Below are 20,011 nucleotides of genomic sequence, written 5' to 3'. Positions count from 1 at the left end.
ATCGTTCAATACTGAAATTTATGTTGAGTGGTGCTTAGAGATTTATAATTACCTTTTATGTCTTAAAAGTTCATGTTTGACTAATTTACGCCAAAAGCCATCTTGCAAAAAAAGGCTAGTCAGGGAATTAAAGAAATATCTTTTTCAATACAAAAGAGAAGCATTACACTCGTTGGAGCCTCTTATACTGCTCGTTTTAGGAGGAAAATTCAGGATAATTACATGTAACAATTGACAGGCTCAAGTGCACACATACAATGCTCTCATCAAGCTTAATAAATCACAAGATTTGATACCGGCGCGCCATCGACAAACAAACTTCAGCAAAATGAAGTTTGGAATATAATACTTTTGATATTTGGTGAGGGAAATAATAAGCCCAGTCCTAAAGAACGGTTCGATATGAGAAAAGATTATTTTGGATGAATTTCAACTTGGACAATAAATGGTTTCTTAAGGGTAATCCTGGATTAAAGAGATATACTAAAAAGGAGATGACAAGTGTTTCATTCGCTAAGAAGAGGGATTTGTCAAGAACACGAGTGAATCTGACAGGACACGTCACAGAAGCGATCAACGTCTTCATAATAGAATCCGCATTAAAACTACCTCTCAAGAATGCATCAGTAAACAGCCTGAAACACTATACGGCTTTGTCTTCGTATTGGTCAGTCCTCTTCAGGTACTCCATTTGGGCGACTTCAAGCAGTAGCAAGAACTGAGAATCTATGGCTGACCGCATAGGAGAATCTGAAGATAATACCGCTCCACAGTCTTCCTCGTCTTCCAAACCCTACTTGTACTTCTCAATAGAAAATATATTGAGCAATGAGACATTTGGGTCTCAAAAGAAAACCCGAAAGGAGTCCCCACAGAAGAATGGAAGTCCCACAATGGAAAATATAGGAAAGTCCTCGATGCAAACGTTATTCACGCGTCTGCCTTGGCTCGCCTATACGCGGTACTGTCCCCCGAAGATTCCAAGTAAGTAACCGTTTTATTTTTTCAAGCGGATGAACATTTTTCTTCCTTTTTTCCTTCTCTCTTTTTCAGTCTTTTGTTCTTTTCAGTTGTTGTGCACCTACACAATTATGAGACTGTAAGGGAAGTAAATGTTTTTTATATATATATATAATCCGCGTCTTCGTATCCTGCACTCTTAAGTTAATCAAAGGGGTTCCCTACTCGAAGGACTCAGGGCTTGTTTAAAGTATGTAGATGTGACTAGCTTTTTGCTAGTAACCTATTTTGTACACGTGGATACATTCACACACCATATCCTTCAGGTTCGATAACCTTTGAGCGTAATCGCTTCTGTAATCCGTCAAGGCGCTTAAGCGTACCAGCAAATCTACTTGCAAACATGAGAAAAAAACTTTTTCTTTGTCAAACATTCCTATTATTCTGATAGCTTTTTGCAGTAGGCCATATTAGTTACATCCATTTTGCTTTCGGTTTCCCTTAATGTATCTTAGCTCTAATACGTTTGTTTAGCTCCTTTTGCGTTTAGGTAAAACTGACTAACATCAGAGGCTTTTTGCTTCACAAACCGCAACTCATTAGCAGAAGACAACAAAATAGGGCATGTTGACCTTTTTTCCTAGGCTGAATTGGTAAATAGTCTAACTCTTGATTCTGTAGACAAAAACCATTGGTGTCACCATTAAAGTGAAACCTTTTTGACAGTACTTTTGCATGGCAATATTTGTTTTACAGTATTTTGAAAAATAAATTGAACATTTTTCTTTAACTTGTTTGTGGGGCACTCTATGGAGTAAAGCGTGCACCTTCAGTCAAGGACTCGTTCGATAGCGAAATGTTAAACAGTTGCAAATGACTGTTGTGGCCATGAAACACTTCCTTGAAAATAACGAGGTCTTTTGTTCTAGCACGACCGAAAAAGTCCCCGAATTTCTTTAGCTAAGATAAGTTCTTCTCGTGCTGGAGATATAATTGCAACGAAAATGGGTGTACATGTCACAAGATCGGGTTCTCTTTTCGGAGAAATATGTCTTAGGAATCGTCCAAACGAATTACCGATGTAATGTATACTAGTATGAACCTGAGGTGGAAGACACTAGTTCCCCACTTACGAATAACTGATTATAACAGCACAAAAATTGGCTTACCTTGTAAGCGGGAACCGCGATTTGTGATTATCAAACAGTCAAATTCGCATTTGTATTTAGTATGCAATATATTTTAACGAGATTATTCGCGGTGAAATTAGCCACCAATTATAATCGCCTTTTTTACTGTAATATGTACGAAACCCATAAAAGATAAATCATAGTAGCCTTTTCACTCCTAAAGGGAAAAAAATCAATTTTTTTTCTGTAAAATCCTTAGCGATGAATAGCACTATACAAAAGTTCTGTTAAAGAGGTTTTATTTGAATGATAACACCATAGGATTTCGTCCACAGATGTAAAAGTTGGAGAAGCAAATAACCGTTTTGAGCCAAGCAGTGAAAGGTTTAAGAAAACCTGTCTAGGATGTTTTGCAAAGAGGAGTGTCTCCCTTTGTCAGAAATGATTCGGTACTTCATTTTTGTTTTTCTGTTCGTTGAAGGAGTGCCTTTATGATTTCCTGTCTCCAACAAAACCCTCTATTGAAATGGTCTCAAGCCCTTAATCCTTTTTATTGCTTTTTATTATCGGCACACTGTGTCTAAGAGGTAATTTTTGTTTAGGCTAATTTTGTCCAAAGTCCTCTCGCCATTCAGTAGGGAAAACTGACAACTGAAGGGTGTATACTGAAAATCTGTTTTTGTACATATATACGCCTTTTATGACTAATCCACAGTCCAAAGTTCACCCGCTCCAAGTTCTACACTGAGGTTAACTTGTACGTATGCAAAATGAACGAAACATTGAAGTTGATGTTTTTTTCATCTCCGGTTCCATAAGAACGCAGACTTATCAATAGTTCTTTTAAAACGAAAATAGGGTTGATGATAATAGGTAAAAGTGGGATTACATGAATTTCTTTAATAAGGACTGTGTCGGTCAAAAATAGTTCCAAGCAGTTTGCCCCTGTTTTGCTATAATATATAATGTATTAGAAATAGAGATTTTCCGACAATTTTGCACTTGGCCATCTCTGCTGGTAGTCCCATACCCAGCGCTACCCGTCAATTTTCCCAAAAGGTTATAAATTTCATTACATCTTTTCGATCATTTAAACCAGTCGCACTAAACCCTACACAGGGACCGCCTCTACCCACTAGACTGAAACACAATAGAGGTACAGCCGCAGAACACGTGTTATCATATAGTTTATTATCACGCTTTCACTCAGTCCATGATACGAAGCTTATTCTGATTAAGGAATCACCTTGGCGTTTAATTTGGGTATCTAACATAGCAATAATAATAATACTTCTAAAAATTCAAAGGTAGTTCAACTCTTACGATGTTTTACAATCTCTTTGAAGCGCACGATCAAGTTTCACGCAAACTGGTCCTCACGACAACAATAAAGAAAGAGACAATCAAAGCAAAACAAAACAATCTAGAAAAAGGAGTGTTTTTAATTTTTGAGCTCGCGATACTCTGGCCTGTTTGAAACACAAACCTTCTACACGGACTGAAAAATGGTATATTGTACTAACTTTTACCTAAATATTACGGACAGCTTGCTTTGTCTCTGGAGAAAGAAAGCTCTCAAATTTTCTCTAAATTGTACCTGCTTAACACGGACACCCCGTCAGCGTCCTTACTGACGGGACCTGTCCGTACACAGTTAAAGGAGAAAAAGAAAAGTTCTCGTCTTGTTAAAGCACGATAAGTTAGTAATCTCTACAGACTCTATCCCAATCTTCCTTCATCTTGCTTCTTTATAATTTCCTCTAGTCATTATTTCGTTATTGTTTTTTAATCTCAGAGAAACTTTGCCAGTCAGCCTGGAAACGCCTTTTTTTAAATAATTTAGTTGAGTACCCCTGACATGAAGCACTAATGTACTCCTTAATGTAAAATCTATTCCTTTCTTCAGGATCCAAACCAAGAAAAGGGACTCGCAAACATAAACTCGACAGAAATCCACGAATTCCGTTTTCGTCCACGCAACTAGCCTCCTTGGAAGCCAAGTTTCTTCAAACCCAGTATCTCTCGGGCTCAGAAGTCCGTGACTTGTCAAACAGCCTAAGAGTTACCGAACACAGAGTAAAGATTTGGTTTCAGAACAGGAGAGCACGAGAAAAAAAGAACCAAGCAATGGGCGTGGTCACTTCTGGGCCAACACGGTGTTAAACCGGGACAACATGTAGATAATGAATGAAGTACAGGAAGAGGCATGTAAAGACAAATTTAATTGCTCACCAGTAAATGAAGCATATTATCATGCATTGTCGATGCAAGGATCGTTTTCTGTAAGTTCATCGTCTTTCTTTTTTTTACTGTCTGTTACCTTGTTTCCAGTGGCTTTCTCAAAAACAATGGCTAGTTGTGCGGCATGACTCTTCTACATATCTTTGTGCCTCAGTTCTAGTTCCAGCATCTGTCATTGACTACATCAACAGAAAAACAAGTTGCATGCGGCAGGCGAAAGTATGATCAAAGAGTTTTTAATTTAACAGTCGGAGACTGGGTCTTGCGAGGGTCCCTCATGACGGAGGTCCTTGTTGTGAGATGTTTGCGTTTCCCCTTGTAAATTACTACCCCTGGCTGCTGTTAAAATCGTGCCAACTGTGAAATACGCCGTGTGGGGTACAAGAAAGTAATATTTGAATGTTTTCGGAGCTATTCGAGGTATTCAGTTGATAGGTTCGAAGGTTTAACTATGCACAACAGCTAACGAAATCCATGGCGAAATATTCAATGTTTTAATATAACAAATTCGTGACAGCAGATAAGAAAGGTACAAAAATGTCGTATATCAATAATAAATAGATAGTTAAACTATTACAGATAATACTAGACCGAAGCACTTGTAACCGCGTTTGTTGGAGACGTTTTCACAGTTACACCTTAATTAGCTTGAATGCCCGGATTAATGCCAATACTGAAAGGATATGACAGTCACTAAAGCGAACCGTGTATTGTTTTAAAACTTTGAAACGCATGAAAATGTATTTATTGTTTAACGAATTTCGCTGTGTCCGCTAATGTACTATGAACAAATTACTGATGCTCCCGGTTCAATACCTAACCAAACGGCAAACAGCTATATATTAATTTGTGAAGCTGTCAATGATATATCAATTCATCAGATGCGTATGAATATTAATACAAAGAGCTCTGCACGTTACTAGAAATAAAAACGGTTGATCTTCAAGCTCCTGTTAAAGTTCATTCTCACAAGGCTATTATTTGTTCTTTGTACAAGAAAGTGCAGATTGTTCCAAATTGTAATGGAGGCCGCTGGCTTTAGAACTGAAACGCCCTGAAACAACACAAAGGGCGTTATCGCTAAGATTTGATTAAGTAAAAGTATTCTACTTTCGTAAATTCAAGCCCCTAATGTCAATATTCAATCTGAAAATCAAATTTGAATAGCTTAATCGTCGGTTATGAAATATCTTGTTGAACGTGTTCTTGAAGGTTCAAGGGATTGACTGCGGATTAACCTCGCGCCAAATGTCTAGGCTCTTGAGCGTAGGGATTTCATGGGTGTGCTGTATTCGTGTACCAGGTGTAATTAAGACTTGTTTATGTTGTAGTTTTTGTATGTGATCATGGTGAACCATCTTGAAAGACTGATTACATACCATTTGTACAACAAGGAACGTGAATTTGAGAGGTATAAACCTAAGATCATCAAGGACATGCCTCATGCACACACAGCCCACTCATACCAATAGAACGAGCAATCAAACATTTCCGGTACTTCAGTGCTTTTTTCTTAGCGTGTATTAGCTTATAACGTTGTCAGTGATCTTGTAATAGATTCTTAAAACTTTTCCCTGTGTGTTATTTGCCTAATATGCATTGTGTAGCCGATAACCACCGTGGTGCATGCAATAATAAGAGATAAGCGGACAGGTTGATACTTGTCAGTCGGTTTGAATGCTTTCTTTATCCAAACGAATGATTATCGACTTGATGTACAAACTGAACCATATTGCTACAGCAGCAGTTGAAACTGTTAAGCTGTTCATTAAATAGGATTTCATTGTGGAGCAAATTGTAAATTTCGGGGTTTGGGGAAACTGTGTGCTGCAATTTGACGACCCTTTTTTGTCTTTCCTTTTTACTCTTTCCTTCTTGATTTTGATATCAAACAGCAGTTATACTGGAACAAAGAACAAAGGCAGTATAGCTAAATACCTCGACTTTAAAAATCAGTTTACTTGCGTAATTAGTAACTATACGTTTGAGATGAAAGTTTCCTGAGCTTAAAGACTTTTAAAAGTAGGCCAAGCTCGCAAGTTTCATGAGAGGACTCGCGTCTTGCGTCTTGTGACAATTTTGAAAAATAAACTAGTCTCTATAAAGGTTTAAGGAAACCCAGCTAACGACGAGTTAGGTTTATTGCACGCGTCTTAAGGGAATTTATACAGAGCTGTAATAATCTGGAAAGACAGACTAATATAGCCTTACGTAATCTTTGCACCGCATGTTGGAAACAAAGAAGCCCATTCCTTGAAAGGGGCTTAATTAAAAGGGCTAATTATTTTGCTCTTAATTTAGAGACGGTAACTCATTCTTCTCCGTTTTCTTTCTTTTTTTTATTTGTAGTTCTAGTCTTGCGAGAAAAATTAACGTTATAATAGCTCATTACTTGCTATATAAAGTTATGCATGGGTTGCAAGAGAGAACACTCGGCTGGCATTGAAGATAATCGCACATTTTCAGAGGAGCTTAAAGACAGTTTTGTTAATGAGTGATGGTTAAAAAGCGATTTTTAACTTGGGAGAAGTGTTTTGGCGGAGGGAGTGGGCAAGAAACGTTAAACATGAATTGTCAGGCCACTGTAAATATTATAATCAAAATGATTAAATATATGGATCGGCGGCAAAGTTAACCTGGCGCACCATTCTTTATTATTCATATTGGCGCGGTTAAAATGATGAAACGCGAAATGGGTTGAAAATTTGTCTTTTCTCCCGCTACATTGTTCAAAGCTATTAACATGTGCTGGGTATGGTACGCGGTCTTGTGGCTTGTCATTGGCCACAACTTTGTCAATGGTCTTGCTTGGGGCTATGCGTTCAGTCTTCTTTTTCGCTCTCTTTTTCTCTCGCGCACGGCGGTTCTGGAACCAAATCTTTATCCGGTGTTCTGGAAGCTTTAACATGGCTGATAGTTGTGTAACTTGGGCTGATGACACGTACTGTGTCTCCTCGTAACTTTTCTCTAACTTCATCAGTTGCTCCGTTGAGAAAGGAACTCTTGGAGTGCCACTTATCCTCCGTCTATTCACCATTTTTCGATTCCTTGACCCTGAGAGAAATTTGTAAACATTTCGTCTTGACCCTTTCTCTTTAATGCCTGATTCGTTACAAAACGGTGATATTCTATTATCTTGAACTAAATTTTGCCAGTTATTTCAACAAAACTCGTGTGTGCCCTTTGCTTCCTTCTCTAGCACTCGCTTATCTCATCAGACTTTTCATCCAACATCAAACCAGAACTGGTGCTATGTCCAAAGCTAGATTAAATTGCGACTCATCTCTAAAACGTCAAGAAAGGACTGAAATGGGTAACGGTCAACCACTCTGCCCCTTATGCCATGCAAACCTCAAAAACAATTTTTGTTCTCGCTGAAGTTAAACAAGGTGCTAAACAACTAACGTTTCTCAGTTCATTTGCAGTCCTTAAAGAATCACCCGTCTTAAAGGTTAATACATTTAGCAACTTTACTTACTTGGGATTTTGGGTGGACAGTAACGTGTATAGGCGAGCCAAGGTAGACTGTTGTACACGGAATTTTTAAGTTGGTCTCCTTTTTTCGGAGTTTCAGAGTCCTGAGCACCGCTGGCAGTCTGTTCTGGCTTAAAGCAGCCATTTGCAGGTCTCTCGACTTTGAGGATATTAGCAATAGAGAAGCTAAGCTCACTTTCAGCTCCGTTGTTATGCATGGTTCGGTTCGTTTAAGCCTTGGCGATGTTTTGTGTCGTTTTAGGTATGAAAACGTTGTTTACTCCATAATAAGAATAAAGGAGCTTTTGTTGAGCAGTTTCAAAAGCTTGAAGAATGTGATTTACTAATGTATATTTACTCTAAGTACAACTTTTGACAAGCTTTCATTACAATCAGATGAGCGTGTGGATTTAGGTATAATGTAGTTATAATCCGCCGTAGCGCCCTGATATCGCGCAGACGCGATTCATTGTAACTTCAAAGAAACCTCTGTGATCTGCGTTGTTTTTCGTTTATGAAGGAGACGTGCTTCGTTAATGGAAACTAAGTTTAGCGTAAGGTTTTTAGCCTCATCACTTGATCTTGTTTACTAAGTCGGCCTTTCACAAAGTTCGGTGTTACTGTCAAAGGCAAAGCACAAGAGCATATCCATTAGAGCAGACGGTAGCCGCGGAGTAAACATATATGATTGGCGTTCTTTTGATTTGGGTCTTCGTAAAAGCTGCCGACGTAACGTGATCCCCCTTTATACACGCGATGGAACTCTTTCACTGTCTTCCTGGTTTAACAGTTAATCCCTGCCATAAAGGTATAAATTTGACAGTTTTGATTCTTCTTAATGCCTTTATTATGCTCCTTGTTTAACCATTTTCAAGTGATTATTCAATACCTGCTTGAATCAGTGTCGAACCATTTAATTCCTCGTTAATGCGCTCATACAAGTAACCAGTCGTAAAAACCTTTGTTTCAGGGTTGAGGACAGGGTAAGAGGGTGGTTTCGGGAATTGAAAAGTTGCATACTATTGCCTTCTGCCCTGAAACGAGAGGGTTTTTTAAATTGCGGGTTTCATAGGCCTACGAAAAAGAAAAGAAAAAAGCAAGCAAAAATCAAATCTCGTGAAATAAATAGTACCATTCCAAACAGGATTTTGTCCACAGATTTTTATGATGACAATCATACCATACCCTGATCTACTTTTATGCTATGTTTAATTTTCTGATATATAATTTCTTACTTAGTGCTGTCTGCAAGCCTCTAAATCGTGTACTAAGTAATTAAACTTGAACTGCAGTACAGTTGCTTGGATTTTAGCATATTTACGAGTTTAGAGTTTATATTTTGTTTTATTATATGGAGGAGAGTGTTTTACTGGGAACTAAACCACTCGTAGATTCCATACGCCACTTCATCCGGGACCCGAGTGGCGTATTTTCCGTATGTCACCTTTGTGAGTGTCGTATCGTTCAATGACTTCACGATTCCCGCCTTTTGCTTTTGTTGAATTGGTTTCTCCATATAATAAAAAGAACATTACACGTTGGCTCGAAGATATGAATTTAATGTTCTCGTGGCAAGAACAATATCTCACTCGTTCGCTTCGCTCACTCGTGAGATATTGTTCTTGCCACTCGAACATAAAATTCATATCTTCTCGCCACCGTGTAATATCCTCTATATATTTAGTACTGCTGGGAACCAATATGCGTGCCATCTTCGCTAATATTCAAATCCCATAAACCCAAACGAAAGAGGCCAATAAGAACTGCTAAAGTGGAAAAATTGCGAAAACTCACAAATTTGTTTGTTGCCTTGCGAATTCTACAACTTTGGCAAAGCCATCATGCACATTTTTCGAAAGTATGTCTAATCTTGTTTACATGCCGAAGAGTCCAATTGAGTGAGTTTAAAATGAATGTTCAGTTGGTTCCTGGTTTGAAAAAGGTGTTTAAAGTAAAAACAGCTGTTCGTCAGTGGAACAATGCTAAACAGTGTAGATAACCAGAAATGCATACACAAGTAGTAGTGATACGTGCTTTGGATCAAAACTGCTGAGACCCGCTGTGTTTACGATGCAAGGTTCTTCCTCTGCAAAGACAAATGAAGCAGTATTACACGCGGGCAATACAAAAACACCGTCAAAAGACATTTATTTATTATGTGTTTCATTCGTAGATCTATTAGCTCTTTTCTCCGACTAGTAAAACGAATGCTTTCAGCAGCTCGTAAATCTGATTTTCTATGACTTGAAATCCAGGTGAATAGTGGTAAATCTCGAGGTCTATAACTAGCACTATGCACTGACCCTGATGGATACTTTACTTTTTTAGTTTATTCTTCTTTTTAGCTCTTTTTGACAAACCTGTTTGCAGGTATAGCGTTTTATTGTCAGACATTCCATTGGCGTATCCGGAGCACATGTATAAACCCTCATCATCTTTGGTAACGTTGCTGATTTCCAAGTAAAACTTGGTTCCACGCCCATGAAAAAAGTGTTTTGTTGACCAAACGTGGCGATTACTTATAATCGTCTTTCCGTTTTTCCGCCAAACAGTACCAACCGCGTTGAACATGCTACACGTCAAGGTGGCTCTTCCTCCAAGAAAAGCCTTTTTGCGGTGTCCGGCTATTTCCAAATATTCGACATGAACTTGTTTCAACTTATCAGCTGAAATATGAAAAAACAGATTCAACACTTGCTTACATCCGGGTAATTCGATACGCAATACAATACGTCACACCAACGAAAAACAAGCGAAAAACTTGGACTCGTGGTACAAATTGACCTTTGAAGCCGTTTGGTGTGAACGTGATTCTAAATCTCTTTCTACAGTAGTACATAAATTACCTTTAATCCTCTGTAATTACAAAGCACATAGCCTTAGAAAACAGCCGACATTTCGCGACGCCACAACTGGTTTCCCCCGGAAATGACGTCTGAGAAGCGAGCGCAGAAATGCCATTCTGATGACGCGTTACTACCCAGGTCTGGGTAGTGGAATTTCTGCGCTTGTTTCTAAGACGTCATTTCGCGGGGAAACCTGTGGTGGCGTCACGGAATGTCAGCTGTTTTCTCAGGCCATAAACTACATTGACATTAAATCATCATCACTGCATATTTCTCACCTTTGACTATAAGAGGACTGTGACATGTTTTTTTCACTTCTCCAACACTGTTAACTACAACACAAGTGTAGTTTCCATTGTCGTTTGCTCCCGCGTGTTTAATTTTGAGCGTTTGATTGCATGTTTTTCTATCGTCAAAAGACATTTATTTATTATGTGTTTCATTCGTAGATCTATTAGCTCTTTTCTCCGACTAGTAAAACGAATGCTTTCAGCAGCTCGTAAACCTGATTTTCTATGACTTGAAATCCAGGTGAATAGTGGTAAATCTCGAGGTCTATAACTAGCACTATGCACTGACCCTGATGGATACTTTACTTTTTTAGTTTATTCTTCTTTTTAGCTCTTTTTGACAAACCTGTTTGCAGGTATAGCGTTTTATTGTCAGACATTCCATTGGCGTATCCGGAGCACATGTATAAACCCTCATCATCTTTGGTAACGTTGCTGATTTCCAAGTAAAACTTGGTTCCACGCCCATGAAAAAAGTGTTTTGTTGACCAAACGTGGCGATTACTTATAATCGTCTTTCCGTTTTTCCGCCAAACAGTACCAACCGCGTTGAACATGCTACACGTCAAGGTGGCTCTTCCTCCAAGAAAAGCCTTTTTGCGGTGTCCGGCTATTTCCAAATATTCGACATGAACTTGTTTCAACTTATCAGCTGAAATATGAAAAAACAGATTCAACACTTGCTTACATCCGGGTAATTCGATACGCAATACAATACGTCACACCAACGAAAAACAAGCGAAAAACTTGGACTCGTGGTACAAATTGACCTTTGAAGCCGTTTGGTGTGAACGTGATTCTAAATCTCTTTCTACAGTAGTACATAAATTACCTTTAATCCTCTGTAATTACAAAGCACATAGCCTTAGAAAACAGCCGACATTTCGCGACGCCACAACTGGTTTCCCCCGGAAATGACGTCTGAGAAGCGAGCGCAGAAATGCCATTCTGATGACGCGTTACTACCCAGATCTGAGTAGTGGAATTTCTGCGCTTGTTTCTAAGACGTCATTTCGCGGGGAAACCTGTGGTGGCGTCACGGAATGTCAGCTGTTTTCTCAGGCCATAAACCACATCGACATTAAATCATCATCATTGCATATTTCTCACCTTTGACTTCAAGAGAACATGTTTTTGTCTTTTCTCCAACACTGTTAACTACAACACAGGTATAGTTTCCATTGTCGTTTGCTCCCGCGTGTTTAATTTTGAGCGTTTGATTGCATGTTTTTCTGTCGGCTTTTACGTTGTACTTGTGTTTTTTCTTGTGACTGATTAGTTGTCCATTGTGATACCACGTGATATTTGCGTAGCTGCTGGATATTACTTCACAGGTTATTTCTGTTCGTGTGTCCATCATGACCGGCATTTTGGGGCAAATGATGGTTACTTTCGGTTTGAGTCCTAAGGAAATTCATTATTAACATACGTAACTAACCTCAAAGATAAAAGTTTGTCCTTGCATATCACTCACTTGTTATCGCAGAACATAGATTTATAGGCTTAAAAAGTAGATCAGTATTTTGATTTAGTTTATAGCTGATTCAATGACGGTTTCTTTGGGCATTAACAATTGCACGCTGGGAAGATATTGTTTGGTGTTACCTCACGCTGCTCATTGTAGTGAGTTTCATTTGCCCAAGTGCCCAATGACGTCCAATGCCCAATTACCCATGACTAATTGCCAACCTTTCAAGCTGGAACAATATAGCTTAAGTGTCAAGCGTAATGAAGCTCGTCTGTTTTCATTATGATAGAAGGTTGGCAATGTCCTGGGCGTATTTGTTTTCCCATTTCGGACCACGTGATGTTATTCCAGAGTGGTCATGGATTGTGATACTTTTAAATAAAATTATCCCTTAAAAGTTGTCACTTTAAGAAGTAAACGGTACATCAAGACTCAAGACTGTGTATATAGTTCCTGTGAGAGATACCCTTAAAAGGTGCCTTCGAGGAAGACTAAATGACGGTTCGAAAGCATCTTTTTCTGATTGAACTTACCATATGTTTCGTTTGTGTGGTGAATCAGTCCCTGTGGCCCACAGGAAAAAGCAACATGGCCGCTGTTCGGCACTCGACTGCTAGAAGCTAAAAAGATTATTCATCAAATGTAGACATAAACCTAGTTAATGGACTAAGTTGACTATGACACAAGTTCCTCCCAAGGTTATCGCCCATGCAGCCGATGTTTTGCAGAGGACATCAGCGACTCGCTTAGATTATTTCCACCTGTCTCTTTATTTCTGTCGTTGGACTTTAACCGTGTGGTAGATGTATAGGATGAAATGTCTTGTTTTAAAATATTTTCTTTAAAATATTTAACATTGATTGAACAGTTTAATTGTTCATAGTAGCGGTTGTTGATATCAAGTCAGCAGATCTAGAGCAACACTCCTCTTGGTTTCAGACTATTCCCTGCCAACCTAGATTTATAAAATGATGCCTTACAGCTAGCCGCATAGTGTTAAAGAACCTTATGCTTCATCAGCCTTTCTCTGCTAAGATTTGGGCAGCTGGAGAGATACTGTACTGGTTGTTAAGGGGTTTACGTAGTGTCGACTTAACGACAGGGACATCGTATATGCGATAAGATTGGTTACATATACTCACCATTTGCAGAAACTGTTACACTTGCAAAGTAAACTAATAGCGTCTTAAAAGCTAAGATTTGTATTGGTCTCATTTTGCAACAAGCCAAAAACGGATAGATCTCACATGAATTTACTTGTCTTTCGAAGTGACTCGACTTTACAAACAGGAAGTATCTAAACGAAAGTAATACTGCTAAATTTAGGTATCTTACTAACTAAAAGTCTGTATTTGCATGATAAAAAACTTGCGGTTTTGATGCTTATTATTCCATGTGGTGCAAGGAAAATAAGAGCCCCCAGAAGTAACCCTTTAACCTCTTAGAGTGACTAGGGGCGGGATGCTCGTCGTCTCGCTTAGGGGTGTAAATTTCTGATTTTGGTCATCCGTTTCCTTTTATTTTACCGGAACTGTTAAAGTAGTGCTTGATCAAGATTTGAATGAACTTAAGAAGTACTTTAACGACCAGTGGAAAGTACACAGGAAGAAAAAGGATCCCGAAGTGACTTTCCGTTTCATGAACACAAGGAACCTTTGGATTGAACTGCAAGTACTGACGAGAGAGAATGAGTACATTCTCGTCCCCAGGGCTTTTTCCCTTAGAAAATAGAGAAGAGAAGTCGTTCCGTCACGTGGCCACGGTACCGAAATGTCTGGATCTTTATTTATTTATTTAGCTTCGCCTAACTAGAATACAATCTTTGTACATGAATACATAAAAATATTAGGTAGGGAGACCACTACAGCCTAACCGATTACAGTGGATCCCTCTCAACAAACCGTGATCCATTTGGCAGAACAAAAGCGAAAAATTGACATGACTATCCTGTGCATGATTGCACTCAGGAAGAAAACAGTAGCCCATACTTTTCTCTCATCGTTCGACAGTTCAAATAGTCCTCCCAGAAATTTTGCTACCGTGGTACCGTGGTAACGTACACTTCTCCTCTCTATGGGAGAGACCTTTACCCACTCAAAAAAGGCCATGATTGACCTCCGAAAGTCGTTGAAGACGCCTCTCTGATCTGTGAAGGAGAACGTCGCGCTATAGTGAATCAAAATTGAACTTCGGGTTGAAATTATTCACCATAATGTGCAAGCTCTTGTCATCACCAAGAGCTTCTCTCATCACACAGTTCCCGGGATTATAATTTAACAACTTTCATAGAGATTTAGACCCTGTTTACAAGGAATTTTTGGATCAATTTAGGTTTCTTGGTAATTGTTCACCTACCCTTCCCCTAAGATTACATTAACACCTACTTCTCATTTAGGGCAAATTGACGGCTTACTGGAGGGGTAAGTGAGCAGTTTCCCCAAAACCTAAATTGATCCGAATTTTTACACGGAACCTCTTTCTGATCACGTTAAAAATTTGCATTTGCGCACTTTCCCGCTCAAAAACGTGCGTTTCGCGGGTCCTGTATAAACAATAGGCTGATCCGTGGAAGTTTTGGTCCGTTGAAAAAATATGTCTGGCCCTTGTAAACGGGGTCTAAGAGTTGACAAGACAAGAATTAGTGCAAACACGCCACTTACTTTATTCGTGAGTCAATTCAATTCAACTTTAAATATGTTTCTTTACTTGTGACCCTAAAGATGCAGGGGGGTAGCCAGGATTTTTTAAAGGGGGGGTCACAGACAGGGACACCATCCGGGGATCGCCGACTATATATGGTTTACACCGCTGCTCTCCCTCGTGTATCAGCGGGCTCAGTCGTATTATCACGGCATTAAGGCCCATATTAACTAAAGACAAGAGCTGTTGGCGAAATACTTTACAAAAAAACAAATTTTAAAAAAGTGGGCTATTCAACAATGGCTTTTACGGCCAAGATATTGTCATGGCGTTTTCGCTACCTGAATATTGTAGGTTGTTTGCTCAAAAGAAGGCCTACCAAAAGGGGGTCACGGGCACCCCAGGACCCCCCCTTGCTACGCCCCTGAAGATGTAGACGAACTGATAGTTTAGATGTTGAACAAAATGTTGATTTTAAAACATTTCCACTCATAGGTGATTAGATCCTTTATCAGGACCCAGTCCTTTTTTGTAAGTTGGTCGTTGCTTCAAAAATTGAATTTGACAGTTTAGGGCCTGGACGAAACTTAGTTGTCTCAGTTGAGGAATGCTCTGGTTTTCCACACGGATTGATTTACCACACAAACGAAACACTCGGTAAGTTAAAATTGAAGCTAAATGTTGTATGGATTGAGAATACCATTGTTTTACTCGTAGCATGAATAATTTTACGATTTCTTCCTAACGCAGACGACGACACCGTTAAGTTGCAACGCCGCTAGGAATTTAGGTTATTCTAACAATCTCCCAGCTATTAGCGGAGCTCCACGCGAGCGGAGGTCTATAGCTAAGAAACTTGGTTACCTCATGTGCTCCTGGTTACCTATATCTATCCTTCCGAGAAATTTTGGTAGTCACGTGACCATACGTCCCCCCTAGTGTGGGACCCTGCACCCTGATATTGCCTATCCACGTTGTGGGTCAAATGACAGCTGTCAAAACAAACGTATCCGCTGACCAGTATTACCTGATCGTAGCGCGGGCTCACATTATTATTATTATTATTATTATTATTATTATTATTATTATGTCGACCCATCGAGGTTTGGTGTTCTTTTTGTCTACCTCTGACATGTTTCCAGTTTTTAACGCTAACTGATCGCACGCTCAACTCTAATTGGATTTCTTTATTGCAAAGTTTTTTCATTAGCGGTATAAAGGTTCGCCTTCAGCCCCGACTAAAGTTATCTTATGATATGACGATATAAAAAAGGTCATACCCAGACGTCCGTCGTGGAGGACTTAGATTTTTTCCATGTCTCACGCTCGCGCTTGTGAAATGATGAACATTTTTTCGTTCTCGTTTTTGATGATGTCAATTAACTCTTCGAGCACCTTTAAAGTAGATTACTCCCGCCCTAGTGTCCTTGTAGCTATCATGCTCTTAAACGTCTCACACGTCCCCATTGTGTGAGTGAAATTACTTTTTTTTCTAGGTATTCCATCAGTTGTCTTTCATGGCCATCGCGCGATTGTTTTTCACTAAGCACAACTTCGTGTAAAACCTGGGAAGAATATTATTGATAACCTTAATGTATAGAGATTGGTTTTGGTCATCTCTGTCGTTTGAAGCTTTAACGCCAAGCAGTTGTAAAGGATCTGCTTAATGTTCAAATATTTTGCTTTGAGGTTCACTTTTTTAGCTCTACAATTCAACTATTAGAAAAAAGTGTTTTGCGAAAAAAAAAACACTTTTAGGCTAAAAAGTCATGAATTTGTATCAAGAAGTCTATTTAACCCAGTCAGAAGCCGAGAAAAATTCGTTTCACTTAGAGTTGTAAATTACCACTTCCGGAATTTTTAAATGGACATCCTCCGGCTTGATAAGTTCTAGAATGTTTTTTTGAAGTGTCTGATTGTTCTTGTCCCTGCACTGTTCTTTATCAGATTTTTCTCTTATTGCTCTCAAATTCTCCTTCTGTTTTTGAAATGAATATATAGGAAATCTTAAATTAATTTTCAAGCCATAGTCCCCAATAGGGATTTCCTTTTCCTAAGGACAGATATTTTTTTCTGTCCTAAATAGGCCTAATTTCATTAGCAGCCCATTCTATGTAATGGAGAATTATACCTCAATGGTGCAAACAACTGGTACTGACTTCCGGCTTCACTGTGCTGTTTCATGGGTCAAGTGCGTGTATCAAGTGTAATCATTCGACTGGTTTCAGAAAGATACCTATGATTTATGCTGTCAATTCTATTGCAAAGTTGGAATTGACCTTACTGGCGCATGTTTGGGTCATGTTGAGTCGCCAGGACAGTTTTTGATGGCTAAAAACCTTTTCCATGGGCCTTTCCCTCGAATCATTGACAAACGCAAACGATTCCACGGAAAAAAATGAAGAGAATCTATCTGTTTGTTCGTTGTACCTTTGAGGTTGTGAGGTACTTAAGTTAGAGTGTGAGATTAAGGTCAAGGTTTTCTAGCTCCCTGTTAACGGAACAATTTGACATTGTAATCTCCTGGCGGGCCTGAGCGAACACCTGTTTTTAACACTCCCACGAGGGGGGGGGGGATACTCCTAAGAATTCTTGGTAGGGGTGAGGAGCACTGTTCTTCAAATCCTGACCCGATTTCAGACCAAAAAATGTAATTTTCCACACCTGTTTTCAGACTAGACCTCTAAAATCCGGACCCGTTTTCAGACCTGGGTTTTAGGTAGAAATTATTTTATCATTACTTAGATTATAGCGCAAACAAAAAATTATTCAAATCAATTTCGAATTCGCATATTTCTCAATCTTTCTTACTCATATGGAATTGAATAAATACGTTCACACACTCCGTAGTTCCCTCGAAAACCATGGCCGATTGCAGACCAAAATGGGCAAAGTGTATACCCGTTTTCAGACCAAAGAGGCGCAAAAACCCTACCCGATGGGGCAGCACATACCAATATGGCTTATATAAGGGAGTACCCCCCCGGACACTATCCCAAAACGTCGTCAAGAGAAAAGGTTATGAGGCACTGATCTTCTATCAAATTCTCTCAATCACGTCCTAAGGAAATGTCTGGAGAATAGTCTGGAGAATTTGTACGCCCATATTAGGGCTTCCCTCTATATCAGTCTGAGTGGCACTCTCTAGTAGGTCGAAAGTATCGTCATCCGTATCGTTCTTCAGCGAGTTATGAAGTGGCATCACTTCCTGTATTGCATGAAAGCTGCATGTCTTTTTAATGTGCATGGCGAAAGTTGAAGGACTTGTCCTACGTGATAATCATCATTGAACTCCCCATTCACTTAAGTTAATTAAAGTACATCATTTATTAATTTGTCTGTCAGGAAGGAGAAAGATTCCACGCATTTTCCTCTTCACAGTAATCTCTTAACAACAAGCAGATATTTTTTTGTACACAGGTGGTAATTTTTTCAAACTCGGACATTGTAGCCCCTCCTTTTATCTGTCTTCACCTGACTTAATCACGTTTGCACTTTGTTCTTTGACTCTCATCCAACAGTCACTCCTTCTGATATTCCTTTGTCCACGTTGGAGCCCTTTTATATCTCATTACCTTTCAACTCTCAAAAGGTCAACAAAAATAACAAATTTTGTCTAGCAAACGTGTGAAAAATATAAAGTGGAAAAAGGAAGCACTGCTTAATTGGCTTCACTTGATGCGCACACACCTGGCTATTTCGTCCTAAGGGCAAGAGAGGACAAAATTTATTTGCCGTCTTTTGCCACCTGGTACATCGACTCTTTCCAAATAACATAATAGCTGCCTGTTACTCACACAACGAGCTTATGTAAGCTCTCTCAGAAAATTCTAGTTTGTGTGGGTGGATGTGTGTGTGTGTGTGTGTGTGTGTGGGGGGGGGGGAGAACCAAAATGGATCAAAAATCATACCCCAGCAGGGGCCCATCGTTATGGACTCCTGACCCAAAGTATGTGTTGTTCAAAGCAGCTATAGCTATAGAACAAGTCTGCGAGCCAACCCTGCCCACTTCCTCCCCTTTCTTTGAAACTGCCCACCTACCCCTCCCCCAAGCCAACATTAACACTTTTTTCTCACTTAGGGCAAAATGTTGGCTTAGGGAGGGGTAGGTGGGCAGTTTCCCAGAAACGTATAATGATCCCTTATTTCTTGTCTATGGCTATGCCCAACATTTCGGGCTGATCGTCCCTATGGGAGTAAAGACACTTGGCAGTTCAAATTTTGGTAGTGTCAAGACATATTAAGAGGGAAAATGCTAGCTGGCTAGCAAGCTCTCTGGGGTGCTCCAGGGAGAAAAATGAGGGAGAGAGCCAGAGCTTGCTTGCAGGCTAGGTTCAGGAAAAAAAACCCACTTCCGGTTGAAGTACGTACGTCGCTAAATAACGATGCTTATAAGCTCCTCGGCTAAATAACTTGCATGAGGCGGAGGCGGGGTAGGCATTTCGTAGACTTGTTCTAAAGCTGTAACTGCTTTGCATATCTTCAGCATAAGTGACCCTAGAGAGTGTAAGGATTACAATAAGTGTCAAGTTTTTGTTAAGTCTGGAGCGGAAGAAGATTTTGGATGAATGATATGTTATCAGCAATTAATGTTTTGGCCACTTTTTAAAGCTTGTCAGTTTTCAACTGAACTCTTGCACATTTCTAAGCCTTTAATTTTGACAGATCTCGACTTCCAGTTTAATTAAAACAATAAATTGATGCCCAATCTATCAGCTAGGCCTACTCTGATTCTTTCTCTAATTTCAACACGAATAAAATTGTCCACAGTCTAGATCAATATAAAGCGCTTGTACTCGATAACACGTGGAGCCTTCATGAAGTCGTGTGCATCTCGATTATTCGGCCTCGGTAAAAACCGTGCAGTACCAGGAATGTTAAGAGATAGTAACTACTGCATACGAACAACACTTGAGACAAGGTAAACAAGTGAATGAACAGTAGCTCCTGTGTTAGATAAAC

At 39.4% G+C, this 20,011-nt stretch overlaps 3 protein-coding genes across 3 annotated transcripts; 1 reads left to right on the top strand and 2 right to left on the bottom strand.

Moving 5' to 3' along the window:
• The first annotated feature begins 602 nt into the window (after window positions 1-602).
• Window positions 603-4,416, top strand: LOC140923900 (homeobox protein MSX-1-like). Its single transcript, XM_073373922.1, has 2 exons — window positions 603-984; window positions 3,997-4,416. The coding sequence occupies exons 1-2, from the start codon at window positions 729-731 to the stop codon at window positions 4,251-4,253; spliced, it is 513 nt and encodes a 170-aa protein (XP_073230023.1). The 5' UTR covers window positions 603-728; the 3' UTR covers window positions 4,254-4,416.
• Window positions 4,417-6,891: 2,475 nt separating this feature from the next.
• On the bottom strand, window positions 6,892-8,023 carry LOC140924061 (homeobox protein MSX-1-like). Its single transcript, XM_073374060.1, has 2 exons — window positions 7,810-8,023; window positions 6,892-7,385 (listed from the first exon to the last, which is right to left on the bottom strand). Exons 1-2 carry the CDS (start codon window positions 8,021-8,023, stop codon window positions 6,892-6,894), a joined length of 708 nt encoding a protein of 235 aa, XP_073230161.1.
• Window positions 8,024-9,787: 1,764 nt separating this feature from the next.
• LOC140924060 (neural cell adhesion molecule 1-like) lies at window positions 9,788-13,701 on the bottom strand. Its single transcript, XM_073374059.1, has 6 exons — window positions 13,552-13,701; window positions 12,943-13,029; window positions 12,052-12,345; window positions 11,288-11,593; window positions 10,166-10,471; window positions 9,788-9,891 (listed from the first exon to the last, which is right to left on the bottom strand). The coding sequence occupies exons 1-6, from the start codon at window positions 13,622-13,624 to the stop codon at window positions 9,788-9,790; spliced, it is 1,170 nt and encodes a 389-aa protein (XP_073230160.1). The 5' UTR covers window positions 13,625-13,701.
• Window positions 13,702-20,011: the final 6,310 nt, after the last annotated feature.

This window comes from Porites lutea, chromosome 14, assembly GCF_958299795.1.
Source record: "Porites lutea chromosome 14, jaPorLute2.1, whole genome shotgun sequence".
NCBI classification, from domain to species: domain Eukaryota; kingdom Metazoa; phylum Cnidaria; class Anthozoa; order Scleractinia; family Poritidae; genus Porites; species Porites lutea.
Note: the sequence above shows the minus strand (reverse complement) of the source record. Positions and strands in the feature narration are given on the sequence as shown.

Excerpts from the sequence above, each read along its gene's own strand:
- LOC140923900 (XM_073373922.1), top strand. The coding sequence starts at position 729 with ATGGCTGACCGCATAGGAGAATCTGAAGATAATACCGCTCCACAGTCT. Across the intron at positions 985-3,996 it reads CTGTCCCCCGAAGATTCCAA|GATCCAAACCAAGAAAAGGG; the intron begins GTAAGTAACCGT and ends TCCTTTCTTCAG.
- LOC140924061 (XM_073374060.1), bottom strand. The coding sequence starts at position 8,023 with ATGCATAACAACGGAGCTGAAAGTGAGCTTAGCTTCTCTATTGCTAAT. Across the intron at positions 7,386-7,809 it reads CTGTCCACCCAAAATCCCAA|GGTCAAGGAATCGAAAAATG; the intron begins GTAAGTAAAGTT and ends AATTTCTCTCAG.
- LOC140924060 (XM_073374059.1), bottom strand. The coding sequence starts at position 13,624 with ATGAGACCAATACAAATCTTAGCTTTTAAGACGCTATTAGTTTACTTT. Across the intron at positions 11,594-12,051 it reads ATGTTCTCTTGAAGTCAAAG|CTGATAAGTTGAAACAAGTT; the intron begins GTGAGAAATATG and ends TTCATATTTCAG. Across the intron at positions 9,892-10,165 it reads AACGCTATACCTGCAAACAG|AGGAAGAACCTTGCATCGTA; the intron begins GTTTGTCAAAAA and ends TTGTCTTTGCAG.